The sequence below is a fragment of the Salvelinus sp. IW2-2015 genome, linkage group LG8, assembly GCF_002910315.2.
Source record: "Salvelinus sp. IW2-2015 linkage group LG8, ASM291031v2, whole genome shotgun sequence".
NCBI lineage: Eukaryota > Metazoa > Chordata > Actinopteri > Salmoniformes > Salmonidae > Salvelinus > Salvelinus sp. IW2-2015.
Window position 1 is genome coordinate 6880145 of NC_036848.1, and position 11908 is coordinate 6892052.

At 43.4% G+C, this 11908-nt stretch overlaps 1 protein-coding gene across 1 annotated transcript; it reads left to right on the forward strand.

The window, feature by feature from the left end:
* The first annotated feature begins 518 nt into the window (after positions 1 to 518).
* Positions 519 to 11908, forward strand: LOC111967101 (X-linked interleukin-1 receptor accessory protein-like 2). The gene is made up of 2 exons (XM_070444650.1): positions 519 to 618; positions 9891 to 11908. Exons 1-2 carry the CDS (start codon positions 519 to 521, stop codon positions 10589 to 10591), a joined length of 801 nt encoding a protein of 266 aa, XP_070300751.1. The 3' UTR covers positions 10592 to 11908.

An 11908-nucleotide genomic window follows, 5' to 3' on the forward strand; every position in this document is an offset into this window, starting at 1 on the left:
TCTCACAAGAATCCATCACTCCATGTGTACTCAGCATAGTGTTCATTACTTCAGACCTCATCAGAGTTGTCCACACTGTATGGCTAACATGCAGTAGGTACACATTTAATCTAAACCCCGGTTATAAAAGAAGAACCAATAGTCAAACAAAGAATGATACGACCAATCTCTTTACCCACTCTAGGCACGCTTCACTACTAATCGTCGATACTTCGTAAAAGAGGAAGTAAGTCTAAACCATTCGTAACGGAAAATTACTCAGAACAATTTGCATTGACGATGATCACTTCCTTAATGCACCTGCAGCTTAATCAAATGTAGAACAAATTGAACATATGAAACCTCGAGCGGCGATGTGGGAGAAACCTCAGCCACAGCAGGGACCTCAGCCGTGTCGGAGGGACCTCACCAACTTGAGTGCGGACCTATGACCAGCACAAGCTGTCCGTTGGGAGTCTCAAACAAGATTCTTGAGGATTGACCTACAGCAGCGATAGAGGGCGACCCACAACTGTTGGATGACAACACGTGTGGCCGATAGCTTGACCGCCCAGGTTCTAGGACGAACACAGCCTCAGCAGTGTGAGGGCCACCGCTGGGAGCAAACTGTCCACAGAGGTGAACCTCTGTTCTAAATACTATCAGCCACCAGGGCTATAGGAGTTTGAGAATGTCTATCATGTATTCCAGGCTTATGATGAAAGATAGCAGTCACAGCTTTTCAATATGGAGTATTAGCAGCAGACTGAAAACAGTCCTCTGCCTGAGCACAGTGAGCACACAAATGAGATCCTTTCTCCTTACTTGGAACTTGACTGAGAAAATATAGACACATGATAAGCAGCTAAATCAATTTAATCAAATAAATGTTATTGTTGCGCACACATACAGTATTTTGCATATGTTATTGCAGGTGGAACAAAATGATTAAGTTTCCAGCTCCAACAGAGCAATAATACCTAATGTATAGACAGTATTGGACAGTATGGACGTATATGATAGAAAAGGTGCGTACAGCAGTAGTGACAGTATCGATCATGATAAACATGAATAAAGTATACACTTGGTGGGGGGAGCAGGGTAGTAGAGTACCGTGTAGCAGGGTAGCAGGATAGTAGCGTAGTAGGGTAGCAGGAACCAAGAAGAAGCTCAACCATTTGCTATTGTTGTTGTACCCAGGGCCCAAGTCTCATCGAGTATGGGTTGATCTACTGTTGTGGTGTTTGGACAAATACCTAACAGATTCAACTATGTGTATATATTATATTATATATATATATATATATATAATATATATAAAGTGAAGTCTAAGTACATACACTTAGGTTAGAGTCATTAAACTTGTTTTTAAACCACTCCACAAATGTCTTGTTAACAAACTATAGTTTTGGCAAGTCGGTTAGGACATCTACTTTGTGCATGACACAAGTATAATTTTCCAAACAATTGTTTACAGACGATTATTTCACTTATAATTCACTGTATCACAATTCCAGCGGGTCGAAGTTTACAACACTAAGTTGACTGGCATTTAAACAGCTTTGAAAATTCCAGAAAATTATGTCATGGTCTTAGAAGTTCTGTTAGGCTAATTGACATATTGAGTCAATTGGATGAGAGTTGTGTACCTCTATTTTACTAAGGCCTACCTTCAAACTCAGTGCCTTGCTTGAATCATGGGAAATCAGAGAATCAGCCAATACCTCAGAAAAAATGTGTAGACCTCCACAAGTCTGGTTCTTCCTTGGGAGCAATTTTCAAATGCCTGAAGGTACAACGTTCATCTGACAACAAAATAGTACGCGAGTATAAACACCATGGGACCATGCAGCCGCCATACCGCTCAGAAGGAACGGGTTCTGTCTCCTAGAGATGAACGCACTTTGGTGCGAAAAGTGCAAATCAATCCAGAAACACAGCAAAGGACCTTGTGAAGATGCTGGAGGAAACAGGTAGAAAAGTATCTATATCCACAGTAAACGAGTCCTATATCCACATAACTGAAAGGCCGCTCAGCAAGAAGAAGCCACTGCTCCAAACTGCCATAAAAAGCCAGACTACGGTTTGCAACTGCACATGGGATAAAGATCATACTTTTTGGAGAAATGTCCTCTGGTCTGATGAAACAAAAGATAACTATTTGGCCAATATGACCATCGTTATGTTTGAGGAGAAAAAGGGAGGCTTGCAAGCCGAAGAACACCATCCCAACCGTGAAGCACGGGGGTGGCAGCATCATGTTCTGGGGGTGCTTTTGATGCAAGAGGGACTGGTGCACTTCACAAAATAATGGCATATCATGAGGCAGGAAAATTATGTGGATATATTAAAGCAACAATCTCAAGACATCAGTCAGGAAGTTAAAGCTTGGTCGCAAATGGGTCTTCGAAATGGACAATGACGGTCCCCCACACCGCTGAGGTCCCCGACATGGCTGAGGTCCCCCACACCGCTGAGGTCTTTTCATATGTTAAGTCACATTGATTAAGCTGCAGGTGCATAAGGAGTGATCATTCAAATGCAAAATGCAAATTGGTATTTCGTTAGAATGGATCAGACTTAACTCCCTCTTTAGACTACATTGTGTGCTGCCAGAGGGGAAGTTTGGTCGTTTTCTTTTATAGCCTTCTATTTTCAGGGGGTTTATTCTTAAATACCTACTGCATTAAGCACAGTGTGGACACTATGCTGAGTAAATGAACACTATGCTGAGTAACAGATGAGATCTCTGTTATAATGCTATCTAATGTGATTAGGCTTTATATTGACTTTCAGTCAATTGATTTAGCTACTAGGCTAATTATTACAGTAAAGGTCTACTCTGAGCATGTGCAGTAGGAGGTGGAGGTGGGGCACGATTTGTGTGGTGACACTGGTGCCTGTGGTGGTGCTTGGTGTCAGGGAAGGGAGCTGAAAGGCTGTGTGGGTTGGGGGTGTGGTGGTGGAGCAGTATGTGTAGTGTTGGGGTGGGAGGTGGAGGAGGGCCGATGTGTGATGTGACACATGCAGGTGTAAAATACAGGGCCCCTGCAGAGGAAGGCAGGACACTGCGGACAGTGATGTGACACTGCGGATACCATTTACCTCTTTACACCTCTCTCTTTCTCTCTCTCTCTCAAATAAATTCAAGGAGCTTTATTCGCATGGGAAACACATGTTTACATTGCCAAAGCAAGTGAAATGGATAAAAAAAAGTTCAATAAACAATAAAAAGTGAACAGTAAATATTACACTCACACAAGTTCCAAAAGAATAAAGACATTTCAAATGTCATATTATGTCTATATACAGTGTTGTAGCTATGTGCAAATAATTAAAGTACAAAAGGGAAAATAAATAAACATAAATATGGGTTGTATTTCCAATCGTGTTTGTRCTTCACTGGTTTCCCTTTTCTTTTCTTCACAAATCTTGCTGCTGTGATTGCACACTGTTATTTCACCCAGTAGATATGGGAGTTTATCAAAATTGGATTTGTTTTTGAATTTTTTGTGGGTTTATGTAATCTGAGAGAAATAAGTGTCTCTAATGTGGTCATATATTTGGCAGGAGGTTAGAAAGGGCAGCTCAGTTTCCACATCATTTTGTGGGCAGTGTGCACATGGCCTGTCTTTCTCAATAGCAAGGYTATTCTCACTGAGTCTTTACATAGTCAAAGCTTTCCTTCATTTTGGTTCAGTCACAGTGGYCCCCTCTCTGTTTAGGGCCAAATAGCATTCAGAACAACATATGTTTACCTTGTCAGCTCGGGGATTCAATCCAGCAACCTTTCGGTTACTGACCCAACACTCTAACCACTAGGCTACCTGCGGTTTGGAAATCACTTCATTTTAAGTGGATGTAGAATTTAACGTCTCTTTTCTGGATTTTGATAATTAGCGGTTATCGGCCTAATTCTGCTCTTMATGCATTATTTGGTGTTTTATGTTGTACTAGGAGGATATTTTAGCAGAATTCTGCATGCAGTGTTTGTCCCATTTTGTGAATTCTTGGTTGGTGAGTGGACCCCAGACCTCACAACCGTAAAGGGCAATGGGTTCTAGAACTGATTTAAGTATTTTTAGCCAGTTCCCCAAAACATTATTTAACAGGTAAGTTGACTGAGAACACATTCTCATTTACAGCAACAACCTGGGGAATAGTTACAGGAGAGAGGAGGGGGATGAATGAGCCAATTGTAAATTTGGGATGATTAGGTGGCCATGATGGTCAGATTGGGAATTTAGCCAGGACATTAGGGTTAACACCCCTACTCTTACAATAAGTGCCATGGGATCTTTAGTGACCACAGTGAGTCAGAACACCCATTTAACATCCCATCTGAAAGACAGCAACCCACACAAKTCTCCAATCACTGCCCTGGGTCATTGGGATATTTTTTTAGACCAGAGGAAAGGGTGCCTCCTACTGGCCCTCCACACCACTTCCAGCAGCATCTGGTCTCCCATCCAGGGATTGACCAGGACCAATCCTGCTTAGCTTCAGAAGCAAGCCAGCAGTGGGATGCAGGGTGGTATGCTGCTGGCTAATTGGTAGGTCAAATCTTATGTTCTTTTTGATGGCATATAAGGCCCTTCTTGCCTTGTCTCTCAGATCGTTCACAGCTTTTTGGAAGTTACCTGTGSCGCTGATGTTTAGGCCGAGGTATTTATCGTTTTTGTGTGCTTAGGGCAACTGTGTCTTGATGGAATTTGTATTTGTGATCCTGGCAACTGGACCTTTTTTGGTCTGACAGAATCTTTGCAGAAGATCTAGGTGCTGTTGTAGGCCATCCTTGGCTGGTGACAGAAGCACCAGATCATCAGCAGACAGTAGATATTTGACTTCAGATTCTAGTAGGGTGAGGCTGGGTGCTGCAGACTGTTTTAGTGCCCTCACCAATTCGTTGATATATATGTTGAAGAGGGTGAGGCTTAAGCTGCATCSCTGTCTCACCCCACGGCCCGTGTAAAGAACTTTGTGTGTTTTTTGCCAATTTTAACCACACACTTGTTGTTTGTGTACATGGATTTTATAATGTCGTATGTTTTTCCCCAACACCAATTTCCATCAATTTGTATAGCAGACCCTCATGCCAAATTGAGTCAAAAGCTGTTTTGAAGTCAACAAAGCATAAGAAGACTTTGCCTTTGTTTTGGTTTGTTTGTTTGTTTGTCAATTAGGGTGTGCAGGGTGAATACGTGGYCTGTCGTACGGTAATTTKGTAGAAAGCCAATTTGACATTTGCTCAGTACATTGTTTTCACTGAGGAAATGTACAAGTCTGCTGTTAATGATAATGCAGAGGATTTTCCCAAGGTTGCTATTGACGCATATCCCACGGTAGTTATTGGGGTCAAATTTGTCTCCACTTTTGTGGATTGGTGTTATCAGTCCTTGGTTTCAAGAATTTGGGGAAGATGCCAGAGCTGAGGATGATGTTAAAGAGTTTAAGTATAGGCAATTGGAATTTGTGGTCTGTATATTTTATAATTTCATGTAGGATACTATCAACACCACAGGCCTTTTGGGTTGGAGGGTTTGTATTTTGTCCTGAAGTTCATTCAATCTAATAGGAGAATCTAGTGGGTTCTGGTAGTCTTTAATAGCTGATTCTAAGATTTGTAATTGTATATTGTTTTGTTCTTTGTTATAGAGCCAAGAAGATTGGAGAATTGGTTTATCCACACATCTCCATTTTGGATAAATAACTCTTTGTGTGGTTGTTTGTTTARTGTGTTGCAATTTTCCCTGAAGTGGTTAGATTCTATGGATTCTTCAATTACATTGAGCTGATTTCTGACATGCTGTTCCTTCTTTTTCCATAGTGTATTTCTGTATTGTTTTTGTGTTTCACCATAGTGAATGCATAGACTCAGATTTTCTGTGTCTCTTTGTTTTTGGTGGGATAGGTTTCTCAATATCTTTCTTAGGTTTTTACATTCTTCATCAAACCGTTTGATAGGGAAGCTGAAAGGTCAAATACACTGATTAAATTTGTTTTTGCCTAATTGTTTTTTGGTAGGTTTCTACGCTACTTTCCTTCCATCCATAGCATTTCTTAATATTGTGCAGTTCTTTTGGCTTTGATGCCTAATGATTGAGTATTGCTCTGTTCGGGTAGACTGTGATTTTGCTGTGATCTGATAAGGGTGTTAGTGGGCTGACWGTGAACACTCTGAGAGACTCTGGGTTGAGGTCAGTGATAAAGTAATCTACAGTACCTCTGCCAAGGGATGAGCTGTAGGTGTACTACTATAGGAGTCTCCTCAAAGCCTACCATTGACTATGTGCAGACCTAGCGTGCTACAGAGCTGCAGGAGTTGTTTTGTCTTAGTTGTGCCTAGCGGGGCATATGGGGAAGGGAATGCTGTCACCTCTAGGTAGGTGTTTGTTTGTTTGTGCTGAGAGTGTCAGGTTCTTGTCCAGTTCTGGCATTTAGGTCGCCACAGACTTGTACATGTCCCTGGGCCTGGAAATGGTTGATTTCCCCCTCTCACAATTGGCCCAGCGTCATCCGGGTTAGGGTTTGGCCGGGGTAGGCCGTCATTGTAAATACACATTTGTTCTTAACTGACTTGCCTAGTTAAATAAAGGTTAAATAAAAAATAAATATAGGTAGCACACATGAGGACATTTTTCTCTGTTGAGATAATGTCCTTATTAATTTCTAGCCAGCGATCCAGAAAATGTTCCTGTTTTGACTAATTTAACAGAGTGGTCAGGTCTGTTCTATACCAAATTAGCATACCCCCTGAGTCTCTTCCCTGTTTCACACCTGGTAGTTTGGTGGATGGGACTACAGGTTCTCTGTAACCTAGAGGGCAACCGGTGGGTCCGTCTCCTCTATACCATGTTTCTTGTAGGATGACAATGTCCGTATTTCCAATGTATTTGGTAAAGTCTTGGTTCCTGCTCTTTAGGCCAAAGGCAGATGACCTCAGACCTTGTATATTCCAGGATGAGATAGTAAAAGTGTTGTGTTCCATAGTGTCTACAGTTGTTTTTGTGTGGTTTAGGCCCGGACCATTACAGTAGTTGTGAGCATCTGATACATACCTCTTAGGTCGCAGGATGGGGCTTGGGGGGGGGTGCGTTAGTGGGGCTTGGGCCTGTTGCTCTGCTCACKGCCTTTTCATATGTGCGGCTGTCATGTTGAGGTCCTTGCTGCAGTGGCGAGGGGCAGAAGAGGCATAGGTCTGATCTGGGGGAGCCTATATAGGGTGTGGCCAGCCAGCGTTTGTTTGGGGTGGTCTCAGCTGGTTGGGGTATAGCTTGTGAAACTGTGGTCTGGGTGTAGGTCCTCTTGGCATGGCATGGGTTCTCTCAGTGCAGGTCCTTCGGGGGGGTCCTGGCAAAAGTTGGGATTGCTGCCTTGTAGAGGTGGACCTGGTCGTAAATGCTGTTTAAGTCCAGGGTGAAGTTGTGCGCCAGGTATACATTAGGTTTTGAGGCACAGTCTGGCAAAATTCTTGCATTCACCCGCTGTATGGTGGCAGGGTGAAAGTATTTTCCTGGTAGCAGGGTGGAGAAAACCACTTGTGCGTTGGGGAAAGTGGAAGAAGCTTTTTAAATCACTCCCTTGAGTGCTGTTGCCACCCTTTCCTGCTGGACCCTCAGGTCATTTGTGCCCATGTGCATTATGATGTGGCTGGGGGATCCTAGTCTGTCCTCTGACAACAGCTCCAGGGCATGCCTAGTGTTTGGTCACCAGAGTTTAGCCAGTTTGTGTTTGGKAAAAAGTAWTKGCCATTTGAGTCAATGAGGAGCACAATCTGTGGGTTTTGTGTGTCCTCGGTGGATGTGGGGGGTTTGTCAGGAGGGCTATTGGGGGACCTGACAGGAGGGACTCTCAGGAGAGGGTGGGGTCTGTTGGGTTGGTRGGTCCTGTGTTGTCTGTCCCATTGTGGTGTTGAGGTTGTGGTCCGGGTCCGTGTCTGAGGTAGGCTGTTCTGCTTGCTTGTCTGAGGGAGTGTCCTGCTCTCTGTCACCTCAGCTTTCTGACCTCGTACTTCAGTGCCATGCGTGCCTCTTTAAGTTCTCTCACCTCAGTCCGTAGAGCAGCCAGCTCTCTCAGACAGCCGTCCATCTCCACCTTCTGCCCTCTGGGTTTTGTTGGGAGGGTGTTGTWGTGCTGGTCTGWTTTGTGGGCTTGTGAGCTTGACTATCCTCGTCTGCAGGATAGTTTGAAGTGGTGTGATCAGACTCACTCAGGATGGGGGAGTCGTCACAGAGAGAGAGCATTTCCTGCTGTGCTCTCTCTTTGATCCCATTAAAGCCCTGCTGGAACTGCATAAGGATTCCCTGCACCATTACTGTCCCATACTTGTACATGTTGACAGAGGTTGTTTCGATTTCCTCAATGTCTAGTATTCTGAGATTCCACCCTGGGCCAATACCCTCTCCCTCATGACATAGGGGTAGTGTGCTCTTATAGCACTGTGCCGTGCCATGCCAGGGGATGGTCTGTGTGGAAAATTAAGTTGCTTACGTTCCCCTCTTTATAGAAGTCAGCAAATCGTGTCTCTGGATTGTTATTGGTGCTTCAAAGGCCTCTGCATTTGGTTGGGGGGGGGGCTGTGAAACTCTCCTGCCATTGTTGGGCTCAAGAGTTTTCACACATCTGACATCACACTTCAGTGCTAATTGAAGGTGCCGCCAGGTCTGTTCTGTCCTAGCAGCTTGGTAGCTTAGTAGCCTTATTTACTTAGCTTTATATAATAAAATTACCTAGAGATTATTGTCTTTTACTTTTTGGYTGCAGAAGTAGCTTCAGACTGAATATTACTCACTCAGTTTTGTGTTGGATGGTATTTCCAGGTTCCGCTATGTTTCTTCTGCAGGTTTTGGTTTGTTAGAAGTTTTTTCTTGATAGTCCTTGATAGCAATAGTCCATTCAGGTAATTTTGTCCAAAATCAAGGTTTTAGGTATGGAATTGTGATGTTGAGGTTAGTATCCTGCATAAGTCCTTGCGAAAAAAAATCWAGTTTATCTACAATTATCCAACTATAATTCTATMTTTTTTGCAAAAGAACTCAGGAGCTCTCTCTCTCCTTTCTCTCTCTCTCTGTCTCTCGCTCTGTCTCTCTCGCTCTGTCTCTCTCTCTCCTTTCTCTCTCTCTCTGTCTCTCGCTCTGTCTCTCTCGCACTGTCTCTCTCGCTCTGTCTCTCTCTCGCCCTCTCTCTCTCTCTCTGTCTCTCGCTCTGTCTCTCTCGCTCTGTCTCTCTCTCTCTGTCTCTCTCTCTCGCCCTCTCTCTGTCTCTCTGTCTCTCTCTCTCTGTCTCTCTATCTCTCGCTGTGCTTTATGACTCATAAACAGCCTTTATTTACCACTCTCTCTCTGCTTGTGGTTTTCAACAGGCTAATGAGATCACTATGGAAAAGTGCTCGCCCACAGGTTTAGGATTAATCAGTCAGTATAATGAGAAGGCTATATATTGAATAAAGTGATGTATGTGTTTGGTGTTGTCGTGATACTGTCAGTTTGGCGGTTGAGTGGGAGTAGTGATAGGGTATGTAATGTGACAGATCAGAGTGTTGGTGACTGCTGGGTTATGTCATGTCTCTGGGTGTTGCTTTAGACCTGCAGCTGGATGCTTTAAACCTGCAGCTTGATGCTGCTCTTATCTCAATTCTAAATGGTCAAATATGAATGGTTTGTTACACACTATTCATTGACATGCTCTCTCTCTCTCTTTTCTCTTTTTCCCTTTTTCTTTCTCTCGTCCATCTGTCTGTCTCTTGCGCACTCTTTCTCTCTCTATCTCTCTTCCCCCTTTATCTCTCTCTCGCTCTCTCTCTCTCTCTCACGCTCTCTTTCTCTCCCCCCCTCTCTCTGTATCTTTCTCTCCCCCCTCTCTCGCTCCCCCCTCTCTCTCACTCTCTCTCTGTATCTCTCTCTTTCCTCCAGTCTACATTGAGGACCTGGCGCGGAGCGTGGAGCAGAGCAGACGGCTCATCATCGTGTTGACTCCTGAGTTTGTGGCCAAGCGTGGCTGGAGCATCTTCCAGCTGGAGACTCGGCTCCACAGCATGCTGGTGACCGGGGAGATCAAGGTGATTATGATCGAGTGTGCCAACCTCAAGAGCGTCATCAACTACCAGGAAGTGGAGGCCCTGAAGCACACCATCAAAGTGCTCTCCATCATCAAGTGGAGGGGCCCCAAGAGCAATGAGCTAAAGTCTATGTTCTGGAAGCAGGTGATATACGAGATGCCGGTGAAGAGGAAAGAGATGCTGTCTCGCCGGCAGGTGCTAGACTCCAGGGAGCAGGGTCTGTTCGGCGACCTGCAGACGGTTTCCACCATCGCCATGACGACCACATCTGCCTCGATGGTGCCCGCCCACCACGCCGAGATTCCAGACTTTAACCAAACCAGCCACCCTCAGATGAGACACTACTGCACCCGTAGCTACGAGTATAAGATGCCCGCCTCCCCCGTGCAGATAGCCACCTTGAGTAACCGTCACATATACTGCAATATCCCCATGACGCTGCTCAACGGACAGGTGACTCAGAACAACACGATGGGAAAGAGCAAGCAGGAGATCCACTTGAACAGCACTTTCGTCCCTCTATCTGGGGGGGAACACACAAGTGATATCTGGTAAACAGATATCCAGCTTGATGCCACATCTCTTATGTCKTTGTCTTTTATCTGCATGAAGATTCATTTAGACAAAACACTGATCAAAAACCATTCTGCACACAATCATTTCTCGCTGACTATTTTCATTAGCGGTTAAATGTTTTCTGGGTTTTTCTTTTTTCGTTCAGTCTTTAAAGAAATCAAGGACAAAAGGAGTTGCTCCAGTCATCATTTTCTTACTTGAAAAATGTCTCCTTTTCTGAGATGAGTAATAAATGAAAAAACCTTGTTTTTAATGTTCAAGGTATTGTTATTATGTACAGTTTTCATATCTTCTATAGACATTCATGATGATTCCTTTAAGATTTTAATGGTGTGAGTATGTGAGTGAATCCAAATTTTAAGATTCTGACCTGTGATTTYTCATGGGAAAGGAGAACGTTTCTCATTGCAGCACAATTCTGTAAAGATGGACTGAACACATTCTCTGTGAGCTTTAAAAATGTTACAGTATATTTAAGCAAATCAATAATGTTTGAATTTACACAAGCTATTGTCATTGTTTGAGGCCAATTAAATATGAATATTTGAATTGTTTAATGCAGTATTTGTTTGAGTTGTAGTCTGTGACTAGTTGCTGTCTCTTGACTTCTGCCTGTTACTTTGCTTATTTTAGTTGTACAAAACAAGAAGCCTTTTTCTCTGCTGAATTCCTCCCCTGCTTCACCTGCCTTCCTTCCTCTGTCGGCCATATTGTTTTCAGATGGCTATTGAGTTGTCTTTTTGAGGATGAGCGGCTCTCCAAATGGTACAGATGGACTCGGTGGTGCTTTTGGAACCGATGGTAGTTTTGACTGAATGTATTGTAGAAATTAAAGGGAACTGGAATCACCTGAGAGATATTTGCATTTGTATCTATTTTATTTTATTGATTTCATTTGCTAAATGAGAAGAGAATAGTCTTATAGAATCATCCTCTTTTCAGTTGCTCTGCTATTTCTATCTTAGAAAATTTATCCTATTTGTCTGCAATGATTTGTAATATAGCAGCCTCTATCTGTCTCATTGAGTTATAGAGGAATGATCAGCCTCTAACCTGTCTCATTGAGTTATAGAGGAATGATCAGCCTCTAACCTGTCTCATTGAGGTTATAGAGGAATGATCACCTCTAACCTGTCTCATTGAGTTATAGAGGAATGTAATGCCAGCCCTCTAACCTGTCTCATTGAGTTATAGAGGAATGATCAGCCTCTAATCTGTCCTCATGAGTTATAGAGGAATGATCAGCCTCTAACCTGTCTCATTGAGTTATAGAGGATGATCGCCTCTAATCTGTCT

Coding starts and splice junctions, on each gene's coding strand:
- LOC111967101 (XM_070444650.1), top strand. CDS start 519: ATGACAACACGTGTGGCCGATAGCTTGACCGCCCAGGTTCTAGGACGA. Junction 619..9,890: donor GGAGCAAACTGTCCACAGAG/GTGAACCTCTGT, acceptor TCTTTCCTCCAG/TCTACATTGAGGACCTGGCG.